Below are 22,829 nucleotides of genomic sequence, written 5' to 3'. Positions count from 1 at the left end.
TTGTCTCACTTTAGCAGCGCATAACGCAATTTGTATTTTTAGAAGACCTCACCAGTATGCTAATACCGTATTTGAGTCTGCATCGGAATGTAACCTTAATTTAGGTACAAAACATCAGGACCCAAGTGCACGAAACGTAAGTCAACATGTATTTACACGATACGGTTGGCATTCACTTGAAGGATGTCATAAGTAAATTGGGATAGGTGACATGATGATTCCGTTAGATTTGTCTAAGGAAGCAGCAGTGTGCTGTGATCGAAGTTGTGAATTTCAGTGCGTGACGAAACAAATACTTTTCTGTGGAAGCAGGAGGAGGAGATGGGGGCGTGTGTATTTCACAGAATGTTGCATGAGGAGAGAAGAAGAGATGGAGAATTCATAGGATCGTTGCTTCAGCAGATTTGTGACTCGACTAGGAGGGGTAGGACAGCAATGGTAGTGGCTTACATAGGAAATATGGACTGATTTAGCTCGTGTTCAACAGTAGTGAATAAAGTACTTTTATTTAAGAAATACAACCCTAGTGCGCTGCGTTTTTGCAGTTGTTGCGTGCGTTTTAAACTCTATGCGAGAGCGCCAACCGTCGAGCACCCGCTAAGGCGGTAGACTATAAGTCTGTCCGAACCAAGTTCGAGTCTCGTTATTTTTTTTTTTTACTTTTGTAATCTTTCACTGCTGCAATGAATCATGTTTCTTTAGAAAATAATAATAATAATAATAATGATATTAAGAATAACATTTCTAGAATGAGATTTTCACTGTGCAGCGGTCATGTGAGCTTCTGTGAAGTTTGGAAGGTGGGAGACAAGTTACAGGCAGAAGTAAAGCTGTGACGACGGAGTGTGAGTCGTGCTTGGGTAGCTCAGACGGTAGAGCACATGTTAGCGAAAGGCAAAGGACCCAAGTTCGAGTCTCGGCACACAGTTTTAATCTGCCAGGAAGTTTCATATCAGCGACACTCCGCTGCAAAGTGAAAATCTCAATCTGAAATCATCCCCCAGGCTGTGGGTAAGCCATGTGTTCGGAATATCCATTCTTCTACGAGTGCTAGCTCTGCTAGGTTCGCAGGAGGGTTCCTGAAGTTTGGATGGTAAGAGACGAGTTACAGGAAGAAGTAAAGCTGTTAGGACGGCGTATGAGTCTTGCTTGGGTAGCTCAGTCGCCGGCCGTTGTGGCCGAGCGGCTCTAGGCGCTTCAGTCCGCAACCGCGGTGCTGCTACGGTCTCAGGTTCGAATCCTGCGTCGGGCATGGATGTGCGTGATGTCCTTGTGTTAGTTAGGTTTAAGTAGCTCTAAGTTTATGGGACTGATGACCTCAGATGTTAAGTCCCACAGCGCTTACAGCCGTTCGAACCATTTGGTAGCTTAGTCGGTCTCCGGCACGGTAGCTCAGTTTGTTCGGTCAGAGGACGAGCAGCCCTCTGTAGTAAAAGAAATCTGAATAAAGGAATCAACGATCAACTTGAACTGATGTCTTGTGACATCCTCCCAGACCAAACGCAACGAACAAAACTGGAAAAAAAGTCGTTAGAGCACTTTTCCGCGAAAGGCAAAAGTCCCGAGTTCGAGTCTCGGTCAGGCACACAGTTTTAACCTGTCAGTAAGTTTCAAGAATAACGTTAATATTAGTAATAAAAATAAGCCGTCATTGTTCTCATCCAGATTGTGTGGATAACGTTTTCCAGTCTCATAGATTCTAACACCAACCTGAGTAGTCTTATTCTTTTAACACTTTACTTCACAAGAAACATGAATTTTGAGTTTACCATGATTTCAGGATTTTCATAGAAAATGTTTAAATCAGTCACCAGAGTGGCCAAATAAAAAAAAATATTTAGTCGAAGAACAGTACTTCCTCAATCGATGCAGAACGCAAGAGCCACTACAAGAATAATATAATCCAAGATACGAAAAGAAGTCGGAAAAAATAAGGGCTAATAAGTATCATTTTAAAAATAAATAATTAACTCACACGGGGAAAAATCCCGGAGAAGAATATATTCCGAGACAATATATAAGATAAGAGCTCATTGCATATGGCAGCATACAGCTAAATAAAATCAGGCTACAAAATAGGCACAAAACGCAGATGAGAGTTTACACTAGTTAACAGTCCTCACATGTCCTGCCAAATTAAACAATGGCAAGAAATCAGAGTTATTAGTAAGTGTAATTTCTCCCATCACAATTTTATTAACCAGATCCATAGGCCTAGCTAACCACAGATTGTTAGACTCAATACTGCTGCCTGAACTATTCATCTACATCATACTCTTACGTCATACTCCACAACCAACCTAAGGGTGTGTGGAGGAGGGTACTTCTGAAACCACTAGCTAACCCCGCTCCACCTTCCCCCTCCCCCACCCCCAACCCTTCCCCTTTGCACTCGGGAATGGCCAGTGGGAAGAATGGCTGTCGGTAAACCTCCGTATAAACTTTAATTGTTACTGGAATTTTCTGGTCGTGGTCATTTCCTAAGATGTATTTGGAAGGAAAATGTTCTCTCGAAATTTCGATACTGCACTTCTCCGTGTTGCACAACGCCTCTCTTGTAGCGTCTGTGACTGGAGCTTGTTGAGCATCTCTATAACGTTCTCGCGCCGACTGAACGATCCCACGAAGAAATGCGCCGCTGTTCATTGGACCATCTCTCTCTCTCTCTCTCTCTCTCTCTCTCCCTCCCTCCTGTAAGTCCTACCTGGTAACGGCCCATACTTATAAACGATGCTCAAGAATCGATCCCACAAGAGCCTCGTAAGCCACTTCCTTCGTTACGTTTCCTTAAGAATATTCCTATAAATCTCATTCTGGCGTCTGCTTTTCCTACTATTTGTTTACACTTAAAATCTCTCTGGATAGTTACTCCTAGATATTTCACGGCAGATACTGTTTCCCGCGATCTGTAATCAATACTGTAGGTGTACAGAAGAGGATTTCTTTTCCTGTGTTTGAGCAGTACGTTACATTTATTGGTCTTCAGGCTCAGCTGCCAGAGCCTGCGCCATTCATCAATGTTCTGCAGGTCGTTCTGCAAATCGATACTGTCTCCCGGCGTTGTTAATTTCTAATAGGTAATCGTATCAGTTGGGAACAGTATTGAGGAGCTTTCGAGGCCTTGTACTAGATAATTTAAATACGTTGTAAACAGTAACGGTCCTGTCACACTTCCTTGTGGTACTCTGGAAATTACCTTACATCTGTCGATTTTGTTCCGTTTACTTATTGTTATCGGAGTTTCTCTGCTGACAATTGTAACGTGAATAATCATATCATTCAACTGTTAAAGGTAACTCATAACGAATCCTTCTTTCGTCTATCCATAATGAATCCCACTTTCGTTATACCATTTTCTGCTGTATTCGTCTGATCAGAAATTCTTGTCTTCCGCCTGTTTCACATCACTGACTCCCACCATATCTAGACTGAGTCTTTGCATTTCCCATAGTCTAATATGCTGCAGATAATACTATAGAAAATTTTATAGGTTCCATTCAACAGCATAACAGTCAAAAACAGCCTCTCGAATGTGCTGCAGTAAACAGTTTGTGCAAACTGATGCTCATCGACAAAAAGAAAGTAGCTCGTAGAGTCTCCAGATCTCATATTTCACGGCAGCACAAAGATGACACTGAGAATAGGGTAAGCAGTTTCCTTTACGATGGGCTTCCGGTTCATAGGAAGCTGGCACCAGCGAGTGACGAGCCGACGTTGTGTACTGGACAAACAAATTCTTGGTGGGAATCTTGAAAATTTTAGATCTCTAAGGTTGGAAAGAGAGAAAAGAATACTTTTTAAAAGCACCTACGTGAACGACCTTGGTTTCACTGATGACATTTCCGAGCGGTTTAGTTGAATTGACCACATTCATTAGTGTTAATACTATCTTTTATTTGAAATTTTCACATTCTATTAAATAGGTCACAAGTCAGTCGTAGGGTCTAAGATTTCTTTTATTTTCCTAATTTAATATCAGCAACCCCTTTCGGTACTTTTTTTCATTATTGTCCTTTTTGTGTCTCTACATAACGACTGAGAGAAAGTGTAATACTTTTTTTTTTTAATTTACTGTTTGTGCCCACAAGAACGGATCTCTGACCTTTTCAAATACTTACGATATGTCTGGCACCAAATTCACAAAATATATGAAGTAGAAAAATTTCATTTACTTCTCTACTACGTCTAACAACTCTGAAAGCGACAGCGGGTATCAGTCATTTTAACTAATTCATACAACGGCCAGAATTCCGTGCTACAAGTCACTCGGAAGCGTAGATATTATCTAGTCTAAACATGGCATAAATCTGTCGATAAAAACTATACTCGAATGTCCCTCAGCGAACACGAGACGTAACTGTATCCCAGCTCGCGACTGTTTGGGAACACAATTTACACCTGAGGCCGTTGGAGAAAGTTGCACCGGCGAAGATTTGCTAAAGGCGAGGGCTCCTGAGCCTCTGGAATAGCGAATCCGGTAGGAACTCAAATTTAAGTACAGTGGTAAACAGACCTTGAAAGGCCATTTTGCTTGCTGTGTGAGCGTCCCTCTTGCGAGAATTACACCAAGAATTTGTTTGTCCTGTACATAACGTCGGCTCGTCACTCGCTGGTGCCAGCTTCCTATGAACCGGAAGCCCATCGTAAAGGAAACTGCTTACCCTGTTCTCAGTGTCATCTTTGTGCTGCCGTGAAATATGAGATCTGGAGACTCTACGAGCTACTTTCTTTTTGTCGATGAGCATCAGTTTGCACAAATATAATAACATACTATGAGATTTTGGTGAAAACACAATAAAACCGTGAACAAAACAAAATAGAAATTTAGCAGTTCAGACACGAGATTGCATCAGTTAAAATGGACGGTTACACAATAAACTGTAGGAGCTCTCAAAGATTACCGTTAATGCTTCTGTAACATAATACAGATAACTAATAATGGAAACAGTATCAACGTGGGAAAAATGCTAGATGACGTTTATAAAGGCTTGGTCTTATAACGGAGGGGCATCTGGAGATAACGGAACATGCAAAACTGTTCACAGTTTTATTACTGGAACAGTAGTATAATTGTCCTTCGAAGCAAGACAATAGACATACCAGATATAAAGAATCATGAACCCACCAATTGCAATCCAAAAAGGTAAGTAAAATTTTCACCAGTGACATAAAAAACACATTAGATTTTCGTCAGGCAAAGTGACAAAATTGCTTTCTATGTGGATACGGTACAACGGTAGAGAAAGGCATTACAAATAAAAGAAGTGAGTACATAGTCTACTACAAGAAACATTTGACTCAGTTTCTACCCAATGCTTAGTTTCATGAAAAGTAAGGAACTGGTAAGACCCATGTTATTATAAAAATGGTTCAAAGGGCTCTGAGCACTATAAGACTTAACTTCTGAGGTCATCAGTCCCCTATAACTTAGAACTACTTAAACCTAAGTAACCTAAGTACATCGCACACATCCATGCCCGAGGCAGGATTCGAACCTGCGACCGTAGCGGTCACGCGGCTCCTGACTGTAGCGCCCAGAACCGCTTGGCCCGTGTTGTTATACTGATGAACTTATACGTCAATGTTCCAACTTTCATTTCACTTCATCAGTATTGTGAAATAATTATAGTTATAAGAATAAGGATTACAGAGGTCCCATATCATCAAAGATTTGCAGGGAATCTTGAAAATTTTAGATCTCTAAGGTTGGAAAGAGAGAAAAGAATACTTTTTAAAAGCACCTACGTGAACGACCTTGGTTTCACTGATGACAGTGTACGATTTGACTCAAGTACGTAGACACAGTGACGAGAAGAGCATTCTAAGACAAAAATAAATTATAATATATATATAGAAAGGTTTTGAGCAAATTAAGAACCAATCAATAGAACAGCTGAATACATGGAGCACCTAAGGACAGCGTGGACAGAAAAAATAATTGTTGCTGGCAAACTAAATGGGATTTCCGGAACTAAGCCAAAAGAAAAAGACTGCAATGGCAGTGAGACCTGGACCTCTAGAATGATAATACGAAAGTCATTGAATACTGAGGCTTGCCCATTGACCAATGGAGAGATAGATGCTAGGAATTTGAAGAGGGACAGGAAAACGAACTGGAATGGAAGTCGAATTTCGTACTGAAATTGAAGTAAGATTAGCAGTGGATATTACTGGAGTGAAGTACGAAGGAAATAATCTGTTGAAGCTGAAGAGATAAGAAAATGACTAGAAGATGACGAAAAAAAGATGGACAGATACCTCTATAAGACCGTATAGCAACGTCAGTTGTACGTTTGATTGCAAACTGTAACGAATGGAACAATTTAAAGAAGGCCTACAGTGAATGAGACGTAGCTGATTATGACGGCGATCCGGTCAAGTTCTGTAACTTCGAGTCCACATACATCTATTCGGTTACGCTGACATAATAAAGTGTCATATGATAGTTACGAGTACATGAGATACTTTTGATTTTCCTTTTTGTAATTCACATACCTTCCATTTACCTAGCGTATATTTTCTTTCTGAGCCCTTTCTTCACACTGCCATAGCATTAAACCAAATAACTACTGATGGATAATTGTTTAAGCACCCCGTCTCCACACTCGTTTCACTTATGATCATGTTCAAAGCTACAAAAGTACAACAGAAACAACATGTCTCAGAGAGCACCACAATTACAGTTTCTGTTTAGAAATTTGTAACCATCGAGATCAAAAACATTTAATTCCCAATAACCGAACTCTCATTTGTTCAGCAGATGATATTCAGACACACAGAGAAGTCAGGAAAGAAGAACAGCAGCCTTGACGATTGTGAATTTCTTAATTAGCTACGAAACTATATAAGCAACTTTCAAATTACCTATTAAATATAACGGAGCACATAAAATTATAAGAAAATGAATCGAAAAGAAAGAGAGTAAAAGTATTGAATAAAAGAGCGAAAGTGAACAACGATTATTACCGAAATGCGTGCTAAAATCAGCTCTCAACAACTTTAGCTACGTGAGTACTTAACCTAAAACACTAATCATCATCATCATCATCGTGAGTACTTAAGTGCATTTCAGTGTATGACTGGAACTCTGCCAGTAAACGACTCAGCTTTAGCTCGTTGCAGCGATATCTTTAGGCTTAGCTCAAAGTCATTTAAGCGAAAACTGCAAAATCCCGCCTCCGACTCTGTGAAACGTGTTTAAATGTTTTGAAAAGAGACACTACGTGGGTGCATAACGTAATATCTTGGTCTGTTCTTGGTGATTTCATACTCTAATGGGTAATAAATCGTACGAAAGACTTACCAAAGACCGGCGAATACTTTCACGCACGCACACACACAAACACACGCACGCAATCGCGCACACACACACACACACACACACACACACACACACACACACACACACACACACACACACACACACGCGCGCGCGTATACGCACGTGTCCTCCCCCATAGAGAATATAAAATAGGAAAATGTGATGCTCAGGGTGGTTATTACATACTCAGCAGGGCAAACACGTAGTCATGTGACGTAATGGCTGAGGTACTGGTCGTCTGATCAGGGAGCACGATATTCATAACCTGTACAGCTATCGTCAAGTTCTCGTTGACTTCCCCGTATTATTTTACGTGAATTTCAGGCAGATGCCAATTAGTTGCGTTTCCGCTGCTAATGGACAACTGTTGAATAAGACTAGATATTAGTACCTGGCTCTACTACTTTCGAATGTTAATTTCAAATACTTACGACACTTCTGCGGGAATAATTTATACAACCTGTGATTTTTTCATAATTGTTAATCACTGGCAATGCGGGGAGGTACGAGATATTATAGTATACGTCACTGAGCGAGGAGGCGCTTTGATTAGACACTGCACTGGCATAGAGGAGGACGAGAGATCTTATCCCTGTCTATCCATGAACTACTCGATTTCCCTTGTTTCCCCCAGACTCCAACAATCCAAAGCATAATGTCACTCAAAAAGAATGTGCGCAGACAGTGCTCATTGGCCCATCCTGCTGTCTAGTAAACTCACAGCCTTACTTCAGTCAGTACAGCGTCTAATGACGGTTTTTCTCGTCCCTCATTCACAGGTTTTCATATTTCGTCATTCTTGAGCACTGTATTTTCGTTCCGTGAAGATATTTTGGCCGAAGGCTTGCTCGGGTCATCCACGAAAAGGCGTAGCTTGATTTACTATGCTGGATATTTATTTTACTAAATGAGTAACCCGGGACTCAACAATCCGCTGCCATTCGTAGGCTGACTATCTAACGGCGTCCAGAGGGTAACAAAAATGTTGTTTTCTGGTTTTCATAACATTAGTACGAGTGTTTAAAATGTTGTCGTTATCTACTCATTAAGAGTGTAATCACATGTTAGAGGTTTAACACAATGAGACAGATATTACACTTAGAAACTGTGTATTTATCCTGATGGAGCGTAACTCACGGCGCGCAAATACCCGAACTTTATTCATCCAGTATTTGAGATTCAGAGGACTTAGTGGCTTCCTACATACTCAAAATATAATTTCAAATCCTTGCGACCCGTTTTATCTGTGACACCATCCACAAAAATAATGAAAGTAAATAGATTACCGCTTATTAAAGTTTCATGCTGCAAAACCTTAGTATTGGGTATGACGTTCCAATTTATTACTTTCTTATATCCAAATTCGAAACACATTTTGCAGACAGCATCCACATACACCGATGAATGTACCTGCAAAATTGTAGCATTGTACGATTCATTGTTCAGGGGATAAAACGTCTTAAACATTCAGGTGCATAAAAAACTAGCTTTCGCTTAAAACGGAGCGAAAATTACCCAGAAGCTGTCTACCCATCCACTGTTTAATTAAGAGAGCACCTAGCGACTTCCAGCTAACTACAAACATAATTTCAAACATTTTTCTGAACGTATCTCGCTAACACACTTAATGTTTAATATTTAGCACACTAACTCATTTGTAAGATAGAACCTTTAATATCATTTATCAGTGACAGATCGATTCCTTAACCCTCCTACTACCACACATTTTTGTTTCACTGAATGCCAATGGAGTAATACAGACCCCAAGTAAATTACACGGGTTATATTGGCAGCATTACAATGTGCTCACATAAAAACGTATATTATATCTCTCTAACACAACAGTTATCACTCACTTTTCCTGAGTGATACATTCAAGAAACAAAAGTCAATTTGTATTGAGATCAAATTGATCCTAGGTGTACACAGTGCTAGGAAAAGGAATGAGCGTTAAGGCGTTGTAAACGTAAAACTGAACAAAACATTAGTGGTTACCATTAAATTAGGGGAGGAAGACATATATATTGAAAATAATGGCATTGAAAACATAGGAAGAAGGATTTCATTTAACGTCCCGTCGACATCTTGGTCATTACAGACGGAGCAGGAAGGGAATCGGCCGTGTCCTGTCAAAGTAAACATCCTGACATCTGCATGGAGCGATTTAGGGAAATCACGGAAGCACTATATCTGGATTGCCATATACGGGTTTGAACCGTTGTCATCCCGAATGCGAGTCCAGTGTGCTAACCACTGCAAGCTTTGAGATATATATTTCCAATGTACTTATCGGGTCGTATGAGCCCAGTGGTACTAAAAACGATTCAACGACAGATGAGGCAAGAAACTCCAACAATGAGTACGAGAATACCATAAGTGCGAAATAACATTTTCATTGTGACATGTTTCGTCTATTAACCGTTACTCTATTTCCATAAATGTTACATTCAAGAAACAAACAAACAGCTTAAATTGGGTTCTTGCTGACCCTACTGGCTCTCAGTGCAAAAACCATGAATAAATTTTAATAATTTGAAAACATAAAAGTGAACGAAACATCGACGGCATTGATAGCGTTAGCAGGCATGGCTAAAATACCACGCTGCGAGTTCGGTGGAGGACAAGTTGCACATCTGTCATAAATCACTGAAACGTTCCACCCTGAATGTAATTACAAAAAGGTATTCGAAAACTTTGTAAGAATGATTTGAAAGAATTGCACTTGAAAACTGGACTATTCCTTTCGAAAATACGTTTTGTAACACCACATGTATGTTGAAACGTACCCTAGGCTTCCATCTTCATTCGTGGTAGAAATCTGTGAAACTAAATCTCCTCCTGTCTTTTTAATTGGCAGAGTTCTCCCAGCGTTTACCGACATAAATTCAATAATCCATAAACGCTGCAGCTGTGTGTATACTCTCGCGCGTAATTCCCCTAAGAAAACAGTTCCAAGAACGCTTTTGCTAGTCTGATTCTAGCTGGCGAAGGTCGGCATGATGAGGCGGTTTCACGAGCGTGTAGCCTTGAATTTGCTCGGCTCACTAAACCGAAACGTCGATTCGCGCCTCCTCCGTTTAGTCTCATTGTTTCGGCATCATTTGAAGTGTTTTTGGCCCTACGGACAATGGCAGCTGAAGGGAGGTTGAAAAGTAAAAGGAATCACTAATACTGATCACTTTACGAAAGAAATTCAGCAGAGCCCACTGTGATAGTGATGTCTGTCGCCTGGTGCTGTGAGAATCTGTCGTAGACGCAGTCAGCGTGATACCACTTGCTACGACGATGTATTAGTTGATGACGGTTTTCAAGGTACTTCTTCATACAACTTCTGCCTAGAATAATGATCACCAGCGCCCTTTCAGATAACAATTCGACAACAGATTTAGATTATAACTAAACTAAGTTTGTAAGCTTTCACAGCCGGAATCAGTTTCCGTAAAAGTTGTTTATCTTGTAAACCGCGAAATATTATGCAACGTAACAACGTTTCAGTCACCATCTCAAGACAGCGGAAAGTTGGTGCGTTTAACCACACTACCCAGAAGAACTTTGTGGAAACTAACTTCTCTGCATTCGGCAATCCTACACCCGATATATTCACTTCAAAACAGATCTGGCAGCGTTGCCTCCGCACATAAAGTTTATTTGAATGTTGTCTCTTACTAGTTGCAGTATTTTAGAAGACAGTTCGTGTTAGATGTAGACAAATGTAGTGGCAGCATAAATCTCATGTGCACGTCTTGATACTCTATTATTATATAGTTTGATACTTCATATTTGATAATTTCAGGACATTTAACGGCATATACTAAGCTGGCGGAGCGGTCCAGTGGAATAAGAAATAAAATGCAGCAGTGTCTCGTCAACAGCCCATTAGCACTGTCAGATAGATACGAACAAATGACAGAAAATAATGGAGTGAAATAAGGACTTTTTCTTTCATCCACTATTTCTTATATATACGTTAGAAATCTCCATAAAACTGCTTATTAGACCGTAATCAAGAAATTTAATAAAATGCAATAGCCGAAATGCACTAATGTTTACAGAGAAAAAAAATGGTTCAAATGGCTCTGAGCACTATGGGACTTAACATCTATGGTCATCAGTCCCCTAGAACTTAGAACTACTTAAACCTAACTAACCTAAGGGCATCACACACATCCATGCCGGAGGCAGGATTAGAACCTGCGACCGTAGCAGTCGCGCGGCTCCGGACTGAGCGCCTAGAACCGCTAGACCACCGCGGCCGGCTACAGAGAATAAAATAATACCAGTAATCAATCATCCGACTGGCAGTGCATCGGCTAAAACAAACATGTATAAAACCAATCTTAAAATTTGATTACGTAATAAGATCAATGTTATGTATATTCAAGTTAATTACCCAGTTGGGTCTACAATAGTAGACGGCAGCGGTGGCCGAGCGGTTCTAGGCGCTTCAGTCTGGAACCGCCCGACTGCTACGGTCGCAGGTTCGAATCCTGCCTCCGGCATGGATGTGTGTGATGTCCTTAGGTTAGTTAGGTTTAAGTAGTTCTAAGTTCTAGGGGACTGATGACCTCAGATGTTAAGTCCCATAGTTCTCAGACCTGTTTGAACCATCTACAATAGTAAGAACAAAATAACTGAAGAGGTGTCACATTTTAAGTATATGAGCTGCAGCATCAGCTATGATCGTGATAATCAAACAGATCGAAAGCTGCACAAATTACAAGTGACATTTGGATCCACAGAAGAGAACACTTAACTAAAAATCCTGAAAGTAGAAAAATTAATTTTTTTAAAACGATGGAGATAAAAATACTCTTGTACGAAAACAAAAGTTGGGTAAAAGAAAGATAAAGGACAGCAAGGCGCAAGTAGCGGGGAAGAGATTCTTCAAGTGAGTGAGGGGCTGCACAAACACATATTTCATGCAAAATGAAAACGTTAGAGATGAATAATAATAATAATAACAATAAGTATAATAACTTTATGTGGCTCAGCAATCTTATGGAAGAGTTTAAATTCGACACCAGTTGCGACGACTTGTGTGTCACTAACCTACACGTGAAAGGCTACTTAAAGAGTTGAACGTGGAACTTGTCATTTCCGGTGAATGCTTACGTCGTTGAAAGTGGAAGACTGGGTAAAAGATGGACTGAAAAACTTGGTCTGACCGGTAAGAAGTCCTTGGTCCAACCGGGATCCGAACCCATGCGTCTCTGGTTTCCAAGCACACACGTGGCAACTATATACCACGCACGTCAGATATGAATAGAAAGTACATATTATTAACAGTAAATAAACGATTACAGAAGTAGTTGTAAATGTCACGTGCGTAGAACGGAGATGAGATACTATTCTAGAAAATTCTAAACTACAGTCCGGCAAGGAAGGAGAGAGAGAGAAGTCGACCAACAAACGAAGGGCGCAAGCTTTGAGAAGCCGGGAAGTGCAGATGTTTAATCGCTGCATATAAAATAACGATGATACATCCAGTTATGTATTCTATGGTTGTGCGCGATGAAGAGAAATGAAAAGAAGCAATGTTCTTGTCAGATGCGTTGTCTTTAGACACGGGATCTTCGGCTGAGGCAAGGCAGCTGCTGTATCCATTTCAGAGGGACTGTCACGGAGTTCGTCGAGTGACATGGACAACCAACTGTACGTTAGGACGGTCAGACGTACCACTGAATCCCGCTCCTCAGACTACCTCACTAATATTTCGAGACGCTAGCAACAACCCGCACATGTCGAGCCGTAATCGTGTCCAGCTGACCTTGGCGGGTGGTACGATCACGTGCAGAATATAACAAACTCTTACCGCCCAGCTCCTAAAATTAGCTACGGCTCGGTGTAATACTTGCGCTGGCAACGAAATGAGCCGTTGTATTCGATAGAAAGAAAACCACAAAACTCGTGGGAGTGACGGGACCTATAATTTAGTCGACCTCTAACACTGCGCTGACCGTGATGCGGCCCGTCGCCTGGAAGTAAGGATGACCCGGGGGGCCGCCGTAACTCAGACTGGAAGTTTCGCTGGGCTATGCCGTCATTCCGAGGCGGCTCCAGCGCTGGTCCTGCCCAGTCTGCAGCAAGTGTCTCGCGACGCTCCAGGGACCCCCCCAGCGCATCCATCCCCTCCAGCGCTCGTAACGACCCGCCAAAAGGAAAAAAAAGGGGACAGTCTGATCCGAAGCCGAAAAACGAATGTCTACATTGGCGGACGGCGTAGGCGCCAAAGCCGTCATCTTTGGACCGCGTGGCAAAGGCCGTAGAGGGGAGAGGAGGGGAGTGGAGAGCGAAGTCGTACGCGTCCGACGAGGACCCACCTGTGTTTGCTGGACTGCTTCGTTGTTTGCCTTTTTTTTTATTGCAGTAGAGGTGGACGATTCGGTGGCCCGGGTGGGTATAAATACGTTACACATCGCTACACTCCACCAGTCCGGCTCACGGTACGAACCTGGAAGCAACAACTACCAGCATAACCATGTACAAACTGGTAAGTGAAACCTGTAATTACAGTAACCGGAAACCTCAAGTTTATGATCTGGAACAGAGTTTAAAAATATCTCGTTCATTTTGAGCGTATGGAATATTGTTCCAGCTTCAGCACTGTATCACCTTTAACACTGAGATAGAAATTCTTATTCATCTCATTTATAGATATACGAGGCGTTTATTACAACCATAGCTAGTGTAGAGAACTGGATCAATTTTCACGAAATCGTTTTTGTTGGAATAGACTTGATAGCTGTCAAATGTTTCACCTAATATGGTCGCACCCAGACAGCGCCAATTCTTACATCTCACTCCTTGTCGACCGTAAGCTTCGTTGGAGCATCTTCTCTAAGTAATTTCCTACAACCTTGCAACTCGTCAACTTCAGAAAGTACGAGATTATTTGTTTAATCGTTATTTTTAAAGAATTCTGCCATTCGTCTGACAGGATCAAGATATCATCACAGAAGTTTCATATGAGCGCACACTCCGCTGCAGAGTGAAAATCTCATTCTGGAAACATCCCCCAGGCTGTGGCTAAGCCATGTCGCAGCAGTATCCTTTCTTTCAGGAGTGCTAGTTCTGCCAAGGTTCGCAGGAGAGCTTCTGGAAAGTTTGGAAGGTAGGAGACGATTTACTGGCAGAAGTAAAGCTATGAGGACCGGCCGTGAGCCGTGCTTCGGTAGCTCAGATGGTAGAGCTCTTGCCCGCGAAAGGCATAGGTCCCGAGTTCGAGTCTCGGTTGGTGCACACAGTTTTAATCTGCCATTAAGTTTCATATCAGCGCACACTCCGCTGCAGAGTGAAAATCTCATTCTGGATCATCAGAGATGTTTGCCGAGGTGACCTCCATTCTTATATATGTTACCCACGTTAATTGTGAGTGATGTTACAGTAACAATTATTATGTGCATGTATTACTGTCGTGTCCGGACCGATATTGTACATTGATAGATGATCGTTTTAACTATAACCGATAACAGGCCCTTTAAACAAATGAGCTTGCAGAACAATAGGTCCGAAAGCTTTCTTTACTTTCAGGAAACATTTCTACAATTTATTGTGCAAAGGTATGGCTATCCCTGGACCCATGGTAGTGCACCTATCACAAAATTATTGCTGTGTGTCACAGCTCTAGATCTACATTTCTACCTTGACTTCGAAAAATACCTCAGTTACGTAGCATTTTCTGTTTCAGTGGAATATTTCTAGAAATCTCCACGGAAATTCTTTTATAAATGAACCGTCGGACCTATATATCATTTATAGTCCCCTCCATGTAACACAACTTATTTGTACATTAAATGTATTCGTGACTGCTAATATGGCCAACCATCAACTGTATAATGGAATGACGACAGTGAAAATTTGTGGTGGACCGGAACTCCATTGCAGATTCCCCGTTTATCGCGAGCAGTCGCCTTACCATTACGGTGTCCGAGGACGACTCAAGGCCGCAACAAATTTCCAAATGCCGTCAAGCATACGTCTACGTCACATGCATATAAGTCCAAAGAAACATTCCATCGTAATGCGGAATAACACTACTACAATGTCGTATAACTAAAAAAAATGGTTCAAATGGCTCTGAGCACTATGGGACTTAACTTCTGAGGTCATCAGTCCCCTAGAACTTAGAACTACTTAAACCTAACTAACCTAAGGACATCACACACATCCATGCCCGAGGCAGGATTCGAACCTGCGACCGTAGTGGTCACGCGGTTCCAAACTGAAGCGCTTAGAACCGCACGGCCACACCGGCCGGCTCCGTATAACTCACTTGTTCTTTTGGAACATTATTCTACTATCATAGGAGACAATTAAGACTCAGGTCCCTCATAAAACTTCGTAGTGTGTCCTTAATACGACCACCTGATTACTTCTATTGTCAACGAACTTACGGAAATCTCCACCTATATATATACGCTGCCACAGGAAGCATCCCGTGTAGCTATACTAGATCCTACAAATTTCTATGCACGTTTCAGCCTAGACAGAACATAGATTAACATACATTTAAGATCTTCCTCTTCTATTATCTACATATTTATTTGATATGGACACATTAGATTTATTTTCGGAGGAACACGCAAATGTATCACAGTCCTTTAGCCCAAAATGTGAACATCAGTAATTCTCTCTACGTAACCCGGAATGTTATTTGAAGTAAGGCCTGCGGCTAGAATAATTTTTCCTTACCCATTAGAAACTACAGAAGTCAAATTTTAATCATAAATTTCACCTACCGTGGAAGCAAGCTTAAAAGAAAGTTCTTCTGTCAAGTTCGACTCGGTATCAAGGTCACAGAGGCAGAAAAATTAAATTGAGTGCCAGTGGTCTTCTGCTGTTGGATGATCACTCATGATGTCACGACAAGAAGCAACCACTCAAGGTCTTCTGTCTCCCCCACCAGCGCCCCACGTCTCACTCTGCGTAATGCAGACAGTGGGAGTTCCTTGGCGCCCGTAATAGGTGTCTGATGCTCGCTGGACTGACAAATATTCTAGCAAGTCACTGTTCGCATGATCCTCGTTTCGTGTGCACCGTATGGATTAATGGGCTTGACATTAGTTGTAAGGATATTCAGTTACCTTTCGGGAGCTACTCATAAGTTACATAGGCATCAGTCGAGGAGAGTTGGTCATTAGGGAGATGTTGTGTGAAACAGCAGACCCTAACGTCGTTGTGTCATCTAGAAAGCGTTACTAATGGACCATTTACGTTCCTGATAGGTGGTAGCTGTTTAGAACTAGCAGTGCCTCTGTGCTGCAATTTACTGCAAATGATTTAGAATGATACATTTGGTCCGTTGAGACATCACAGCATATTTCATATTGCATTCGGTCTTAAAAATTAAGTACTCTTTCCAATGAAAGACATAATGGACTCAAATAGTTAAATCGTTTTTATTAAATATCGTTACATTTACTGGTGACCAATATTGCTGTTCTAAGAGTTTTTTTTTCTGGAAAGGTGTGACGATAGGACTATTATTTCAGATGATTACTCAATTTCAGATTTAACTTTTAATTGAAGGGGTAAACTGAAACACATGGTAGGGCCACTTCGGTTCAAGTCGTCCCTGCTACTTCGTTTAGCGAAATGTTATGTGGAAAATTCATTCCACAGGAATATTATAGCGAAAGCTGATTTTCAGTTCTCACATCCGAGAATGATATTAGGAAACACTTATAGGTGTCCTTCAGTTTTGTCGAATGATGAGTTTTCACACAGAGGCTGTGAATCAGTTCTAAGTGGCCTTCCGAGGTTGCTGCACCCAAGAGAGAGAAGGATAAAGCTCGTGAAGCTAGGCGCGTGGTCACGGTCGATGACGCTATCCTAAATAAGGGACACCTTGCGGCTCGTCTCGTGTGGCAATAGGTTGCAGGCCGCAGGTGGCTTAATTGAGATACTCGTAGCAAAATAAATTTGTGAGAAGACCAACGGATAGCTACAGAATATTTTTTCTTAAATGTCACGATTTCAGTGCTCGTTACCCCCTGAGATAATTTTGCACTCGTTACCTGCAGACTAAGTATTCACCTCGATAAACGACCTGAATGACTACAAAAATGACTCCAAATGCCTAACGAAAAGTCCTGAATGTTTGATGACACAATATTAAAAACTATCATATGAGGCAATTATAACTTCCAACCGTTTTTCCCACATATAGAAATTGTGTTATTTCCAGCAGCCAACTGATATGGATCCACAAGTCCTTACTTCTGTATTTCTGTCCTACTGGTCGTATGAAACTGTTCCCGTTAGAATGATCAGAATAAACGCAAAATTTGAATCAGAGAGAAAAATTATAAATGTGCCTCCTGCGAGGTATACGGCATAAGTATGACTGTAATAACGACAGAATGCAACGCCCGTTAATCTGGGACTTGACCCAAGTGGGGAAGTTTTGTGCAGCTATTAAAACGAAAGAACCAAATTCACTCGGATTATTGCATAAGCAAGTACGCCTAATATGTGACTGAGAGGAAATGTCGCATATTTTTAATCCACAGTGTACGCTCCCTTAAAGTTCGTAGTCCAATGAGAAGAGATATTGTTTCCTGACCCCAAATTGAAGGCACATAGGAATCTAACCAAATAGTAGAGCTCTGGTCGCTGTAGTTTCAGCTAACAGCCAACAAAACCTTAGGGAAACCAGTAAGTCGTGAGTTTAGTGCCTACTTTGGAGTACTTATTTATTACGTCCCTGTCATGTCATACATCCATTTCATATAAGTCATACTACAAAACTTTTCTTGCAGTTGGCGCTGTCTGCCCTCGTGGCCGTGGCGATGGGAGCTGTTGCAGAGATTGCCAAGGACGTCGTTCCCATCGTCAAGCAAGAAAACGTCATCAGCCCCGAAGGAAACTTCCACTACTCGTGAGTATATTGTCGATTTTGCTGTAGAACGGATGATCGGGAAATGAGTGTAATGATATTAGCTTCTGTCTGTGTTGTCAACCAAACTAATCAGAACGACGATATCAACGCTCGACGAATACTTTCATTCAACTACAGTTGTAGTATGCCGTAGGTGGGCCTGAGGATTAACAAAATTGGCTCTGTCAAAACAGTATCTCGTGCTGTATTGTGGAGAAAAGGATGGCATGCTGCTCAACTTCAGAACGGGGGAGACAAACGAAGCTTAATTTTTTTAGTCCTATCGGAAGACTAGGTATCTGATGAAATAAAAGTGATTTACTCCATTGAAGGCCGGTTGCCGACAGTATAAAGTTTAAATACATCTGGATACGAAATCATAACAACGCTAAATTTGAGAGGTACAACATTCAGTGATGTGCTGATCATCAAAAACAGACTATCAACGTGATAAAAAGGAAAGATCAAAGAAAAATTGTTCACTGGCCGATCAGCAACATCAGGTACTAGCAGCCTAATTTGTCGAAACATCTGAGTGTATAAGGTAATCAAGAAAGATTATACAGGGTGTTCGGAAATTCCTGTTACAAACTTCTAGGACTTTTAGACGGGACTAAGTGGATAATGTTCTGAACTGGAACTCCTGTCCGAAAACATACCGTTTACGTGATGCAACGATTGGGAAAGATGTTGGTAATTCGAATACTTTTACTAGTAATTTGGTAGGCGTGACCCAGTGTGTCACTGGTTTTACAATTCCAATCATTAGTAACTAATGAAACAAAAAGGAAACGTGATACAGCACAGCATCATCAATTGGTGTGAGAGACGTCTCCTTGGAGCAGCACAGCCTGGTGATGGTGAAGGTACCTCTTCCTCGAAGGTGCTGCATAATTGTGGCAAAAGGGACTGCGATGGTGTGGGATGTTGTGGATAACGACCCTGATAAAGGTGACGAGCAGCTCTTCCATTACCGTGAGATTTGACATACAGAAGGATCACGTCGCTGTATTCTGCAAGTATGTACTGAATTGTGTTGCTCTAGCACTCAGGGACATAAGAATGAAGCTTGAACGAGTTCATAGAGGTAAGCTGGACGTCAAAGGACATCAGCCGATCCGGTGTAAGCAACCCCATCCCTACCATGACTACCCTGTTGCATACCTACCTAGCAAACATGTTTCCAAACGACTGTAACACAACTGGTTTGATGCGGCCCGCCACGAATTCCCCTCCTGTGCTAACCTCTTCACCTCAGAGTAGCAGTTACAACCTACGACCCCAATCATCTGCTGGATATATTCCAATCTTTGTCTCCTTCTTTTGCCCTCTACAGCTCCCTCTAGTACCATGGAAGTCATTTCCTCATGTCTCCACAAATGTATTATCCTGTCCCTTCTCACTATCAGTGTTTCCCACATATTTCTTCCATCTCCTATTCTGCGTAGAACCTGCTCATTCCTTACCTTATCAATCCTTCTAATTTTCAACATTTGTCTGTAGCACCACATCGCAAATGCTTCGATTCTATTCTGTTCTGGATTTCCCACAGTGCATGTTTCACTACCATGCAATGCTGTACTCCAGACGTACATTCTTAGAAATTTCTTCTTCAAATGAAGGCCTATGCTTCGTACTCATAGACTTCTCTTGGTCAGGAATACCTCTTTTTGTCACTGCTAGTCTGATGTCGTCTTTGGTCCGTCTGTCATTGTTTACTTTATTGCCTACGTAGCAGAATTCCTTAACTTCATCTACTTCGTGACCATCAGTTCGGTTTATCGCTATTCTGTTTTCTGTCTTTCTTCGATTTATTGAAATGGCTCTGAGCACTATGGGACTTAACATCTATTGTCATCAGTCCCCTAGAACTTCGAACTACTTAAACGTAACTAACCTAAGCACATCACACAACACCCAGTCATCACGAGGCAGAGAAAATCCTTCACCCCGCTGGGAATCGAACCCGGGAACCCGGGCGCGGGAAGCGAGAACGATACCGCACGACCACGAGCTGCGGACTTCGATTTATTCTCAGTCCACATTCTCTGTTCATTAAACTGTTAATTCCATTCAGCAGATCATGTAATTCTTCTTCACTTTCACTCAGGATAGCAATATCAACAGCGAATCGTATCGTTGATATCATTTCATATTGAGTTTTAATTCGACTCCGGAACCTTTGTTTTAATTCCATCACTGCTTGTTCACCGTACAGATCGAACAGTTGTGGCTGAAGACTACATTCCTGTCTTACGCCCTTTTCAATCCGAGCATCTCGTTCTTGGTCGTCCACTCTTATGATTACCTCTTGGCTCTCGTATATACTGTATATTGCCCGTCACTGCCTATAGCTTACTCTTATTTTTCTCAGATTTTCGAACATCTTACACCATTTTACATTATTGATTGCTTTTTCCACGTCGACAAATCCTATGAACGTATCTTGATTTGTCTTTATTCTTGCTTCCATTATCAACCACGACAGAGTTGCTTCTCTCGTGCCTTTATCATCTCTAAGGCGAAACTGATCATCGTCTAGCACATCCTTAATTTTATTTTCCATTGTTTTGTATTTTATTCTTGTCTGCAACTTCGACACATGAGGTGTTAAGATGACATGGTGCGACTGCTGGCGCATCTGATTCTCTCTCTCATTACAGCTCCACTCCATTTATACACGATTGTCATGCGCAGTCACTGACGTTTTGCTGTCCAGCACCATCTGTCGGACAGTTTGTGAACTTTATTTTTTTTTTTTTTTTGTTCTAATAAAGCCCCATGTCGAGAACATACCTTCAGCTACGAGTCAAGCAGTATATTGATTCCTCCTACGTATATCTCGCGAAGAGACCATGAGGATAAAATCAGAGGGATTAGAGCCCACACAGAGGCATACCGACAATCTTTCTTTCCACGAACAATACGAGACTGGAATAGAAGGGAGAAGCGATAGAGGCACTCAAGGTACCCTCCGCCACCCACCGTCAGGTGGCTTGCGGAGTATGGATGTAGATGTAGATGTAGATGTAGACTGTGCGATAATACTCGCACTTGTCAGCTCTTGCTGTCTTCCGTAAGACCCTGTATTGCGAAGGACGAGGTAATCGGAACAGTTGTATGGCGTTTTGTGGGTGGACATTGGGCAGTCTGACAGAACAATTTAGGACAGTAGCCTTATTCGTCAGTCGAGTATCGGAACTGGATGCTCCAGTCCAAAAATTTGCGATTACGGCTCCGCCTTCGCACAGGGTACCCCCCCGCCACGCACTGTGCGGTGGCTTGCGGAGTATTTCTATGGCGGAACTCAACCGGCTCGCCCTCCTCCTTGGCGCAGACAGTGGAACAAATGAAGACAGCGAAATCCTTTTCCGCAGGTTCGAGTCCGGCGATGGCACCCGCGCCGAGGAGGACGGCACGCTGGTGAAGTCGCAGGACCCCAAGGAGCCCGACACGATCGCGGTGCGCGGCAGCGTGTCGTACACGGCGCCCGACGGCACGCCCGTGCAGCTCACCTACACGGCCGACGAGAACGGCTTCCGGCCTGAGGGCGCCCACATCCCCGTGCCGCCGCCGGTGCCCGAGGCGATCGCGCGCGCCCTCCAGTACATCGCCGAGCACCCGCCCCCGCCAGAGGTGATCGCCGCCAGGAAGCAGTAAAAGACGTCGCTGACCCTTTTGCGGCACCGGCGCTCCTGGTCACGTCGCCCAGGATGGCGCCCGTCGCACGGTTCCCCTGAGCACTGCCCGACAGGGCAGCATCTCCGTCACCCCACTACTTCGACGACGACCCATCGCTCTGAACACTGTCCGCTGGCCGCCGTGCGGCCAGTCCCCCCCGTCTCTGTAACGTTTTCCCCGCCGCAGTCCCTCGTCTCCCCACAGTCCCCTTCCAAACTCTTCAGCAAGCTTTTATTGTAATTTTTGTATATCGCAACTGTATAATAAAAGCACATGTATATACATCAAAAGATCTAGTTTACTTCTTTACTCACAATTACCAATACTTCCATCGAAAATAAGCGCAGTCAGTATATGAGGCCTATAACTACTGTGTGTTTTCAGATGGAAACCCAGTTCTAAGCAAAGAAGGGAAAGCAGAAACGTGGAAGGAGTATATAGAGGGTCTATACAAGGGCGAGGTACTTGAGGGCAATATTATGGAAATGGAAGAGGATGTAGATGAAGATGAAATGGGAGATATGATACTGCGTGAAGAGTTTGACAGAGCACTGAAATACCTAAGTCGAAACACGGCCCCGGGAGTAGACAAGATCAGTTTGGATTTCGGTGAAATATTGGAACACGTGAGGCAATACTGACCTTACGACTTATCTTAGAAGCTAGATTAAGAAAAGACAAACCTACGTTTCTAGCATTTGTACACTTAGAGAAAGCTTTTGACAATGTTGACTGCAATACTCTCATTCAAATTCTGAAGGTGCCAGGGATAAAGTACAGGGAGAGAAAGGCTATTTACAATTTTTAAAGAAACCAGATGGCAGGTATAAGAATCGAGGGATATGAAAGGGAAGCAGTGGTTGGGAAGGGAGTGAGACCGGGTTGTAGCCTCTCCCCGATGTTATTCAATCTGTATATTGAGCAAGCAATAAAGGAAACAAAAGAAAA

The 22,829-nt window shown here is 42.3% G+C and overlaps 1 protein-coding gene across 1 annotated transcript; it reads left to right on the top strand.

Moving 5' to 3' along the window:
* The first annotated feature begins 13,666 nt into the window (after positions 1–13,666).
* Positions 13,667–22,171, top strand: LOC124711308 (endocuticle structural glycoprotein ABD-4-like). The gene is made up of 3 exons (XM_047241324.1): positions 13,667–13,811; positions 18,082–18,200; positions 21,578–22,171. Exons 1-3 carry the CDS (start codon positions 13,800–13,802, stop codon positions 21,858–21,860), a joined length of 414 nt encoding a protein of 137 aa, XP_047097280.1. The 5' UTR covers positions 13,667–13,799; the 3' UTR covers positions 21,861–22,171.
* The last annotated feature ends 658 nt before the right edge of the window (positions 22,172–22,829 follow it).

Source organism: Schistocerca piceifrons, chromosome 8 (genome assembly GCF_021461385.2).
Source record: "Schistocerca piceifrons isolate TAMUIC-IGC-003096 chromosome 8, iqSchPice1.1, whole genome shotgun sequence".
Classification (NCBI taxonomy): Eukaryota; Metazoa; Arthropoda; class Insecta; order Orthoptera; family Acrididae; genus Schistocerca; species Schistocerca piceifrons.
Note: the sequence above shows the minus strand (reverse complement) of the source record. Positions and strands in the feature narration are given on the sequence as shown.

Bases quoted from the DNA above. Each gene is read 5' to 3' on its own strand.
- LOC124711308 (XM_047241324.1), top strand. The intron at 18,201-21,577 runs GTGAGTATATTG...CCTTTTCCGCAG, and splicing joins GAAGGAAACTTCCACTACTC to GTTCGAGTCCGGCGATGGCA.